The sequence below is a fragment of the Rhinatrema bivittatum genome, chromosome 2 (genome assembly GCF_901001135.1).
Source record: "Rhinatrema bivittatum chromosome 2, aRhiBiv1.1, whole genome shotgun sequence".
In the NCBI taxonomy this organism is placed as follows: Eukaryota; Metazoa; Chordata; class Amphibia; order Gymnophiona; family Rhinatrematidae; genus Rhinatrema; species Rhinatrema bivittatum.
The window spans coordinates 715,521,023-715,533,217 of record NC_042616.1 but is presented as its reverse complement, the minus strand read 5'-3'; the positions used below and the strand labels follow the sequence as shown (position 1 = coordinate 715,533,217).

Genomic DNA, 12,195 nt, shown 5'->3' with positions numbered 1-12,195 from the left:
CCACTCTAACATCACATTAGGGGCAAGGTCCAGTTGGGACCCCTCTCCCGCACTGAGGGCACTCAGACTAGCTGAAGCCACTGCTGCCTTTTTTGAAAGGGGCAGAAATTGCTTATAAATGGCAGAATTGGACACCCCGTCACACTAAAGTGATACTTTTTTTTTTGTTTACCTTGAAGGTGGGACTGTCGCAATTATAGGAACATATCTTCTGGTGACTTTTTCTGCACGTGAATCTCAAGAAGTGACAGCAGTGAGAATACAGAAGTACTTCGTTAGTTGGGAGTTCTTGGTGTATCTGGTTAGTATGCTCTTCATTTTCCAATGTAGCCCTTAATATTATTTCATTAATTCTTAATAGCAAATGCCTAAGAACCAGTGGGATTTGTTTTTGTTGATTAAAAATAAAGGTTAATTGAGGAGTGGGGAACATTGCACTCGTCACAAACAATTTCGGAGAAAAACAATGTAAGAAAATAGATGGATCCGGTCAAAACCAATACCAAGGTTTCTAAAAGCATTTAAGTAGCAAACTGAAGATAGGACCAGGCCCTCAAAAAGTTAACCAATATTATTTATTAACCAAACTGACATTTGGTTCTTAAGAGAAACCTTTCATAACCTATAAGCAAGTCATTCTCAGCAACTAACAGAAACCACTGTGGTACGGAGTTCAGTGTTTTGGGATTTCCTGGTTGTACCTCTTTTTTGTGCTTAGTAAAATTGATTTCAGAAGAAAATATTTATAGAATTATATTATTGCACTCAGACCCCCAAAGCAAGCATTCTAACATTGGATCATTTCTTATGAATTCTTATCACAGAGGGGCATATGACAGTGATGTGTTTGTTTATTATAATTTGATGTATTGCATAATTAATAAAAACCAATACAATTTACAAATAAAAAATACATACATAGTTTCACAATAAAACACACAAAGACGTCACTTAAATCAGCTCAAAATAAAACATCATCACAAACAATGAGAAAATTAATAAATAGAATGGAATAACTGAAACTCGGTTCAATTAACAGGCCTTTAAACTTTTCTAAAATTTCAAGTAATTCCGCTCTAATATCAAGTGGAAGAGAATGCCACATTAGAGGAGCTTTTTCTGGTACATTTTAGGTTTTTCAACATAACGAATGTTGGAAAGAATTATGCAAAAGGGATCAATGTCTGTCTGTAGGCACAATGGGGTCTAGTTCCAGCCATCATTCAGCTCGCTGTTAGCCGGATACACTTATCTGGCTAACTTTGCTGTGCCGCTACATATATCCAGTTATGTCAAAGTTAGCTGGACAAATTTATGCAGTGAACTTTAGGACTGCTCTCTGGTACTCTTAAAGCTATCCGGTTATGTCAGCCAGATAATGCTGAAAATCAGCGTTTACTTAGTGGCTCATTCACTAAGCTGAATTAGGCCATTTACCATAAGATAAACAGCCTAACGTGGGGGTGACGGCACCACACGTATTATAATGAGCTGTTTAGCATACAAAAACATGGTAATCAGCTCATTAGTACGCTAAACCATGCAAATCGAATAACGCGGCTTGCTTAAAAAATTGCAAGCCACGTTATTTGACCTGAAGTTAGCTACAACTCTTGAATAGTAGTTAACTTCCCCTGGGAGCATCAGGACGCTAACTTACGCACCGATGCTCCCAGGGCATTGCTTAAAGAGGGCCAATGGCGTCAAGTAAACTTCCCCACCGAAAGTGGTCAAAAACCTTAGAGGTCTCCATAGACCCCCCACCCCCAACCCCTGTCCCCTTGCTGTCCCTGGAGGGGTCCGGTTGTAAAAATATGTTTTAAATAATTATTCAACACTTTACCTCCTTCACTTCATGACAAAAATCCTACCCCTGGATTCCCACAAGTTAAAATATTGCAGGATTTGAACAGTAACAGGGCCAATTACTGTGGCTTTGAGACTCCCATGGTATTTTTCTGTCGGATGGGGATAATCGTCCCCAACTTGAAATGTTGCTGTGCCACCCAGACTTATCCAACTAACTCTTTAGCCAGATAAAAAGTTACGGGCTGATACAGTAAACCATGCGGGAGAGCGGGCGAGCGCCCAGGCCACTCTCCTGTGCGCGCGATTCAGTAACTTAATTTATTTAAATTAGGGCCCGCGGTAAAAAGAGGTACTAGGGACACTAGCGCGTCCCTAGCGCTTCTTTTTTGATGGAAGCGGCGGCTGTCAGCGAGTTTGACAGCTGACGCTCAATTTTGCCGGCGTCTGTTCTCAAACCCGCTGACAGCTACGGGTTCGGAAACCGGACGCCTGCAAAATTGAGCGTCCGGTTTTCGAGCCGCGGGCCCATTTTAATTTTTTTTTTTAATTTTTAACTTTTGGGGCCTCCGACTTAATATCGCCATGATATTAAGTCGGAGGGTGCACAGAAAAGCAGTTTTTACTGCTTTTCTGTGCACTTCCCCGGCGCCGGCAGAAATTAGCGCCTACCTTTGGGTAGGCGCTAATTTCTTAAAGTAAAATGTGCAGCTTGGCTGCACATTTTACTTACTGTATCACGCGGGAATAACTAATAGGGCCATCAACATGCATTTGTATGTTGTGGGCGCTATTAGTCTCGGGGGGGTTAACGCATGTTTTCAACATGCTATTACCCCTTACTGAATAAGGGGTAAAGCTAGCGCGTCGAAAACACGCGTCCAAATGCCCGTTAACAATGCGTTCCACCGAAGTACACTGTACTGTATCGGCCTGATAGTCAGCTAAATTTGGAGTGGTGAGACTGGCGGGATTTTAAATTAAGAATTACCACCCAGGAAAAAGACTTGGTCGTCATAGTGAACAATAATTTGAAATCCTCAGTTCAGTGTGCACTTGCGGTTGAAAAAGAAAACAATGTTAGAAATTATTAGGAAAGCAATAGAGAAGAAAACTCTTCATGGTGAGTCCGCAACCAAGAGTACTGTGTGCAGTTCTGGTCACCACATCTCAAAAAACTTGCATTGGAAAAGGTACAGAGAAAGGTGATCAAAATGATAAAAGGGTTTGGAATGGCTCCCCCATTAGGAAAGGCTAAGAAGGTTAGGGCAATTCAGCCTGGAGAAGAGACAGCTGAGAGCGATATAATAGAGGTCTATAAAATCATGAGTGGAATAGAATGGGTAAATGTGACTCAGTTATTTACTCTTTCAAAAATTACAAAGACTAGGAGACACTTCAGGAAGTTAGTGTATAGCACATTCAAAACAAATTGGAGAAAATTATTTTTCCTCAATGCACAATTAAGTTCTGGAATTCATTGCTGGAAGATATGGTTAAGGCAGTTATCATAAGCTGGGTTTAAAAAAAGGTTTGGACAAGCTCCTAGAGGAGAAGTCCATAGACGTTATTAACCAAGTAGACTTAAGAAATAGCCACTATTTATCACTGTGCAATAGTACCTTGGGATCTGTTTACTGTTTGGGATCTTGCCAGGTTCTTGTGACTTGGATTGGCTACTGTTGGAAATAAAATACTGGGCTTGATGGACCCAATATGGCAAATTCTTATGTTCTTATTTTCTTAGATATCCTCCACACACATTCACACCCTTTACATACATCCCCCCCATACACACATCTGCATCCTCACATGCAACCATGACATATACAAACAAACATGCCACACATTCCTACATGCCCACATGCATCCCCTTCACACACATGTATATCACACACACAAACCTGTTCCCAACACACCCATATCTACACCCTCTCCACCACTAAGACAAGGAAAATAACTCTTTCTCAGTTTACCCCCTTCCTCCCATAAACACATAATCCATATACACTTGCCTTAACAACACCCCCAAGCCCACAAAACCATACCCCTCACCTGCACTCATAACAATCATATCCTTAAAAAAAAACCCACACCCACATCTCACCTTAGACACACAACCCTGCCACATATTGCCAACCCTCACAGAACCCTGCCATGCACAAGGACCTACTCAAGCACAAATAGTATAGCCATCCTCCAACAAATAACCCAACACCTACACACACACACTTACACTCCCCACTTATAAGTAGAAACACATACCCCAGACACTCACAAGCACACAGCTGTTCTACACCAATCTAACTTACACACAAATCCTCCCACACACACACCACCCACACCAATACAACACCCATGCACACTCATACACATACACTCCCTCACGCCCACATCTGTTACCTACAAATACAAAGCCACACCCCTGAAAAAAACACACCTTATAACTCCATACACACACAAATCCTCCCACCAGCACAATCGCCTACCCATCCAAAAACACGCACACCCTACTGATCCATCCCCCAGCAACCTTGCCACTCTAAACACAGCTCTATACCCCCACATATACACCTCACAATCCCAAATACACCACTCCACTAGCCACACACAGACATCCCTCCTACACACAATACCACCAGCCCCATCTCAACCCCACCCCCACCCCCACCTATACACCCACCCCATCAATTCCCCCCAAACACACCACAACCACAAACCTACCTCTCCCCATAGACATACCCTACACCCTCACACACCCCTTCTACAAATCTGTTTTGGAAAGCGTTCCCAAAGTTATGCTTCTGTACACTTTCCTTATTTGTTATACGTAGTTTAGAGCTGTTAATTTGTAAGCTTCAAAGTTCTAGGGATTGTAAATTATGGTTGGACACGAAGAAATGAAAACCGATCCTATTTGATGATTATCTGCTTCTCTTCCTCTCTGATCCAGAGCAAGCACTCCTGGCAGTCCTAAGTATAACTGGGGAATTTGGTAAAATGTATGGGTTTGTAGCCCCCTCTTCCAGTTGTGGCTAAGAAGGCAGAGGTCCCACTTAGTCCAGGGGCTAGGCCCTTGCAAGTCCCAACAGCCCTGGGGCATGGATTCTCTGAAAGGGAGGAAGAAAACCTCCCGGGCTTGAGGAGGGCATCTCTTCATGGAGAGTACTCAGTTTCTTTGGGATTTCTCTGTCCTTGTGCCAAATAACCAAGCTGGACACTCGAGTAAGGTGCTCCAAATCAAACGTTTACTATAGTAAGTCTTCAGTGGTTATCAATTAGTACCAAACACTCTTAGCTACACCCATGACCAAAATAAATTGTGAACTTCTCCATATCTGTGCAAGTGTCCCTCAGTATTTAAGATCAAGGGCTGTCCTTTCTTTTGAGATTCGAGAAGTAAGACTCCCGGGTGCAAATGGGATTTCCTAGAAGTGGTGGATCTCCCTTTCCTAAAGCAGGAAAAATACCTTGCTATTTATTTTTATTTATTTATTTATTTATAGGTTTTTATATACTGATAGCCATTTGCACATCGTATCGGTTTACAGATAACTAAAACTTTTTGACAGTGTCATTATACAGAACTTTTGGCACTGCCATTACATAGAACAGTAAACTTTGCATACAAGAGATAAACATCAACAAACAGTAACGGGTAACTATCTACAGGGAACGAAGGTTCCTCAATTGGGAGCAGATGAGGGAAAATTAACAAGAGCACATAGTGACGGTAGTACATGGAAAGCATTGTAATCAAATCAAGAGGTCATAGGGGAGAAGGTAATTGAGAGAAAAAGTCAGCAGAAGCACTTTGTAAAGGGTGATACAGGGAATGCATTATACACAGCTTTGGGGGTCATCAGGAGGATGATTGTTGAGGGAGGGGTAGGCCTGTAAGAATAGCCAGGTTTTTAGGTTTTTTTTGAATTTGGGTGTAGATGTTTCAGTGCGCAAGTCTGGGGGCATAGAGTTCCACAGGGTGGGGCCAGCCAGGGAAAAGGCTCTGTTCATTGTGGAAATAAGTTTAGTGGATTTGATAGAGGGGGTACGGAGTGTCCCTTGGAGGGCAGTACGAGTCGGTCTAGTGGATGTGCGAGAAAGCAGTGGGGGGTTGATCCAGTCAGTATTTTCATTGGTGATGCTTTTATGAATGAGGGAGAGAACTTTGAACAGGATGCAAGACTGTATTGGGAGCCAGTGGAGATCGATGAGGGTAGGAGTAATGTGGTCACGTTTCCTGGAATTGGTGAGGATACGTGCTGAGGCGTTCTGTAGGAGTTGTAATGGCTTAGTATGTGTAGCAGAGAGACCTAGGAAGAGTGCATTACAGTAGTCTATTTTGGAAAAGATAATAGACTGTAGTACTGTGCGAAAGTCAGTGAAGAATAAGAGGGGCCGGAGTTTTTTGATAGTTTGAAGTTTGAAGTAGCAGTCAGTTAGGATAACTGGATAACTTGAAGTTATGGCTTTGAATATTGACTCCCTTCGTTCTTTCTTCTTTTGGAATGGTATTTATCTATTTATTTGTTTGTTTGCTTTTCTATACCGATGTTCATCGGACATATCACACCGGTTTACAGTGGAAACAGAGGAGTCTGTTAGAGTAGATTTCTTGTTTTATAATGGAACATTGTGTCATTTTAGATTAAACATTTTTAATATTTTACATTGAACTTTGTGATATTTTACATTGAACATTTAACTTTGAACATTCTACATTGAACTACCTGTTGTATTGAGCTTTATGACATTATGTAGTAAGGCTTTACAATCTTTTGTGTTGAGAGTTTGCGGTAAGGGTGGTAGCAGGTTTGTGGGGAGTCATAATAAGATGTTTTAGGGGGAGACAATATCATTGAAGGTTTGCATCCAGTGTAGTGAGAAAGCTTAGGTTTTTGGGGTTGACCACAATATGTGAATATGCGGATTTGATGTGGGTGTTGAGGGAGGGGGGTGAGGGGTGGGTGGGGTGGGTGGTCATTGGGTATGCTTTTTGGAAGAGCCATGTTTTTACGTTCTTTTTGAAAGATCCCAAAGCTTTGGATCCATACAAGAGAAAGGTCTACTTCTTGGGCGATGTCACCTGCTTTTAGCCAGGGGTGCATTGTAGAAGAAAACATCAACTGCCAATTTCAGTATTCAAACTAGGATATACCTGGCCAAGCTTTCACTTAGATACCATGGCCCGTTTCCTCATGGTGCTTTAAATACCAGTGTTATAATCTTAAACTGTATCTGATAACAAGTCACCTCCCCCCCTAGTCACCCCCCCTGCAACCCACCCCTGCAACCCCCCCCCCCCCACCCACCCTACCCCCGTATCCCACCGTGCTTCACTGTAATTAAGCTAAAATGTAAAAACCTGTGTTAAATGCTGTAAATAAGTTATCCTTTTATAACCTTGTAAATACCGTTTCGTCCCTGTACTTTCTCAGCTGCTATCCCTTCCTCCTTAACTCTCTCCCTCTCTCCCCCCCCACCCCCTTATTTCGCTCCTGCTCCATTACTCGCTCCCTGTTTTTTGTAACTTTCCTCCTTTCACAAGTTTATTGTAAACCGGCGTGATGTGCTCGCCCGAACACCGGTATATTAAAAGCTGTTAAATAAATAAATAAATAAATAAATAAATAGGAAACCAGTGTAACCCCTTTAAAATAGGCATCATGCTATGTCATATGCAATGCCCTGTTATCACTCTAAGTGCAGGGTTCTGTAGCAATTATAGCCTCCAAATTAATTTTTCTGGGCGGCCAATATACATAGCACGGCAGTGGTCCAGTTACAAGACCATCCTCCTATGTGCTTGATGAAGAAAATGTAATACAAGAAACACATTTCTTAAGACTTTCTAAATATCTGGGCCTCCATTTTTTTTACCTCTTTATTTATAAATTTCCAAGTATGCATACCAAGCATATTCATGCTGCTTGACAGAAAATAGAGTATTGCACACAAAATAATTACAATGGAAATGACAATATAAAATGTTCTAATTAGGCAAATCAATGTACATAAAACCTTCCATCAAGTCCTCATTCCTGGGGGTACATATAAAAAAGAAAAAGAATACAAGACTGAAGAGATTGCCAATAAAGCCACAAAACAGACAGACTCTGGGGTAGAGGCAGGAACTTCAGCAATCCTACTATCCAGGAAAGCTTGCAAATGGCTAGGTTCAAAAAAAGCATACCTGTTTCCAGCGAACTTACTTAAACATATGGCTGGATATCTCAGAAAACAACTCCCCCCTAATCCTAAGAACATAAGAAGAACATAAGAATATGCCATACTGGGTCAGACCAAGGGTCCATCAAGCCCAGCATCTTGTTTCCAACAGTGGCCATGGCCAATCCAGGCCATAAGAACCTGGCAAGAACCCAAAAACTAAGTCTATTCCATGTTACTGTTGCTAATAATAGCGGTGGTTATTATATAAGTCAACTTAATTAATAGCAGGTAATGGACTTCTCGTCCAAGAACTTATCCAATCCTTTTTTAAACACAGCTATACTAACTACACTAACCATATCCTCTGGCAACAAATTCCAGAGTTTAATTGTGCGTTGAGTGAAAAAGAACTTTCTCCGATTAGTTTTAAATGTGCCACATGCTAACTTCATGTAGTGCCCCCTAGTCTTTCTATTATCTGAAAGAGTAAAAAACCGATTCACATCTACCCGTTCTAGACCTCTCATGATTTTAAACACCTCTATCATATCCCCCCTCAGCCGTCTCTTCTCCAAGCTGAAAAGTCCTAACCTCTTTAGTCTTTCCTCATAGGGGAGCTGTTCCATTCCCTTTATCATTTTGGTAGCCCTTTCTGTACCTTCTCCATCGCAATTATATCTTTTTTGAGATGCGGCGACCAGAATTGTACACAATATTCAAGATTCGGTCTCACCATGGAGCGATACAGAGGCATTATGACATTTTCCGTTTTATTCACCATTCCCATTCTAATAGTTCCCAACATTCTGTTTGCTTTTTTGACTGCCGCAGCACACTGAACAGACGATTTCAATGTGTTATCCACTATGACGCCTAGATCTCTTTCTTGGGTAGTAGCACCTAATATGGAACTTAACATTGTGTAACTATAGCATGGGTTATTTTTCCCTATATGCATCACCTTGCACTTGTCCACATTAAATTTCATCTGCCATTTAGATGCCCAATTTTCCAGCCTCACAAGGTCTTCCTGCAATTTATCACAATCTGCTTGTGATTTAACTACTCTGAACGTTGGAGAAAGGATCTCCTCCTATCCTGAGTCGGTTTGCACATGTCTAGGAAAACCCATGAAAATATCATCCTTATTAGTGTAAAACAAACAAAAAACAAAAACCCAGCCTCATTTTAAGATTTTTATCCAGTTCTGAGACGCAGGTAGTCAATAAAGTAGCAGGATCTCTCATCACGTCGGATAACTGCTCTAAAAAGCTGGTCAAATTCAAACTTTCAGGCAAACCAGGAAAAGTATCTACTACTCTTTCATCTTTTTTCTTATATGGGAAATAAAAAAGCTTAAATAAAGAAGTCAAAGATTCCTCAGTTATACCTAAGGCCTCTTTCGGATATTTCTATATAAGCTCTTTAGGACCGGTGAGAGGGGATTGAGGAAAATTAAGCATTTGAAAATTGAAAAACTTTAACGCAGTCTCAAAAAGTTGTAATCTTCAATGTCTAACAACACTATCTTTAATAGAAGAAACTCTAAATTCTTGAGAAAGCAGGTTCTGAGATTCCAAAACTTTAACCTTCTCATCATGGCCCGCCAAACCTGAATGAACAACAGATCCCTGACCTTTATAGTAGAAGTGAGTTCTTCCAGTCCTCTACTCACAGTTCTTTCCAGGATTACTATAGATTGCCAGTGTTTGTAGGTCTCTCCAAGGCAGATTTCCAAGAGACCTCCATACTCTGTGCACATTGAGATGGTGCCGTAGCCGAAGCAGCACCATCGATTTCCAGCCCGGCCACATGATTCCACCGTCTATGGAATCTGGTTCCAGAGGAAGCGAGCAGCTCTCGGAATTCAAAGATGTCTCCAACTCTGGCGGGTGCAGTGCTGTCCCATAAGCACCACCCACAATGAGGGATTCTCCCGAGCTCACCATTTCCATATTCCCCAGCAACATCTGTGGACTAGCTCCATCGTGATGGGAGAGGCGATGGAGTAGAAACTCACACACGAGCAAAATAAAAGAAGGAGAACAGGAAACTTCCCGAACGACCTGTGATGAAAAGTGCTCCCTTTCACACGTGACTGCGCATCGCCTCTTGTGGAGAGAGCCAGGCGCCTGGCGATGACGTCAGCAGCAGCATCTCTGGAGCTTTCTGGCCAAGCTGAGATGTTCTGGGGCCAGGGGGAGCAACAAAACAAAGAAACAAGTCCTCTCCTCAATCCCCCGGCCTCCATTTCTAAAGAGGGATCAAATAATACTTCCAAATTCTGACTTTCTGATTTCCGAGTGGTAATCAAACTTCCCAGGGTCAGCGAGATGGTTAAATCTAAGGCATGCGAATTACAAATCCAAACTGCCTCGGTTTTGTTAGGTCTTAAGTTTGTTTACTTCAATCCATAATGAAGCTGCCTGTAAACAGTGGTTTTTTTGTTTTTGCTACCTCCATGGGCTCAGCCCCTTGGGTAAACTAAATCTGTAAATCATTAGTGTACAGATAATAATGAGCACCAAACTTTTGAAATAATATCGGCTAAGGGCTGTGTATATGCTGTCTATTAAAAAGGGCTGGTGAAAGAGTGGATCCCTGGGGGGGGGATACTTCGTATGTCAGAGGCAGGGAGTTTGCAGCTACACAGGCTATTTGAAAATGTCCCACTTAGTAGATTATGAAACTTTATTGCGTGCTGATGGAAGAACCTGTTTTGAAGTAGTTCATGCGTCTCTGCTTACAATGTTACAAAAACCCTGTGGTCAAGTTCCAGCATTATTCCCATTTATTATTCTGTTCCGCTAACATGGATAGCTTTGCCTTACAAGGAACGTATGCTTTTCAAATCCTCTGGTTGCTAAGAAGACACAAAAAGAATTAAAAAAAAAAAAAAAACCCTAAGAACAAAAATCATAAAACTGGGAAAACTAAACCAGAACATTCCTTCAGGGTAGGAAAGATTTATGAGAACAATTATTTGATTACTCAGTTTCCTGATAATATACTGCTTTATGAGCAGAATATACTTAATAAAATAATTCTCTGCAGCACTGTCTGTTGCGTGGTGAGCATAACAAAGCAAAATAATAAAAATATATATTTAATGAATCCGAATGAAACATTTGTTATATGTTTTCAAAGAATTAACTTTGTCTTCCTTTTTTTGAATCCCTAGATTTTAGAAATAATCATCTTCTGCACTGTACTGTATTTCTATAAAAGAAAGGAAAAGAAGCATATTGTGCTTGTGCTAATGTTGGTAGCATTACTTGGTAAGACATATCTTTTTCTTCTTGCGTTATGTCTCCTTAACGATGGTTAATGAAAACTTCTTCATGCAGAGGCTCTTTGTAGTATTCCGTAAGCTTAAATAGATCCAGAAGGCTGCCAGTGCTTGTGCACAGAAGTAGCAGAGATGAATATCCCTCAAGTCAGTTCAGATGCCCTGGTTTGAGTATCTTCAGCCACTTTAGGGAATTTTGCACACCGGTTGGGGTAATAAACAATGAGCGGTCCATATTCAGACACTGGCCGGCTAGCAAAGTTAGCCGGTTAAATTTATCTGGCTAAGTTTGTCGGGATATTCAGTAGACAAACGTTCTGCTGAATATTCACGATTAAAGTTATCCAGCTGCCTTTATCCGGACAATGCTACAGCTAATTGGCTGTGTTTTGTATATTGCCAGTTAGGTATCGTGTGGCCTGATAACTTTAGTCTTAGTCAGCTATATTCAAAAAGAATATAGCTGATTAAGGAGAGATGATTTAAAAAAAAAAAAAAAGAAAAGAAATGGTGGTGTGCGGGCCTAACAGCCTAAATCCATGCCGCCCCCCCTTCCACTGCGTGTTATAAAAAGTGGTCTGGCCTCTCCTGACCCCGATCCCTGGTATTAATAAAGTAGGCAAGTATTCAGGCTCAGCACTAACCTTCCCCAACTACCCCATCTTCTGTTAGGGATAATGTAAAATAAGGGCCCCATGCCCCCACCTCTAGTCTAGTCCATTCCTTCCTATCGGGACCTTCAAAATATAAGATCTTCTTCTGCACAGACATTGCTACTGTGATCCAGGCCCGGCGCTTCCAGCATTGCTATATGATCAATGCTATAAGATCATTGCTATCAGCATTGCAGTGTGAATACCAGCAGTACTATTTTTGAATATAGCCAATTAAGGCCACAAGAGGACGGATAACTTTAGACCTGCTCTCAG

The 12,195-nt window shown here is 41.4% G+C and overlaps 1 protein-coding gene across 1 annotated transcript in view; it reads left to right on the top strand.

Annotated features, from left to right (window-relative positions):
* Nucleotides 1-12,195, top strand: part of NIPAL2 (NIPA like domain containing 2) — a 143,875-nt gene that overhangs the window by 106,521 nt on the left and 25,159 nt on the right. Inside the window, exons 5-6 of the mRNA XM_029591776.1 lie at nucleotides 180-301; nucleotides 11,159-11,255. Of these exons, the coding sequence (XP_029447636.1) occupies nucleotides 180-301; nucleotides 11,159-11,255 (219 nt within the window). The remainder of the gene's footprint in view (nucleotides 1-179; nucleotides 302-11,158; nucleotides 11,256-12,195) is intronic.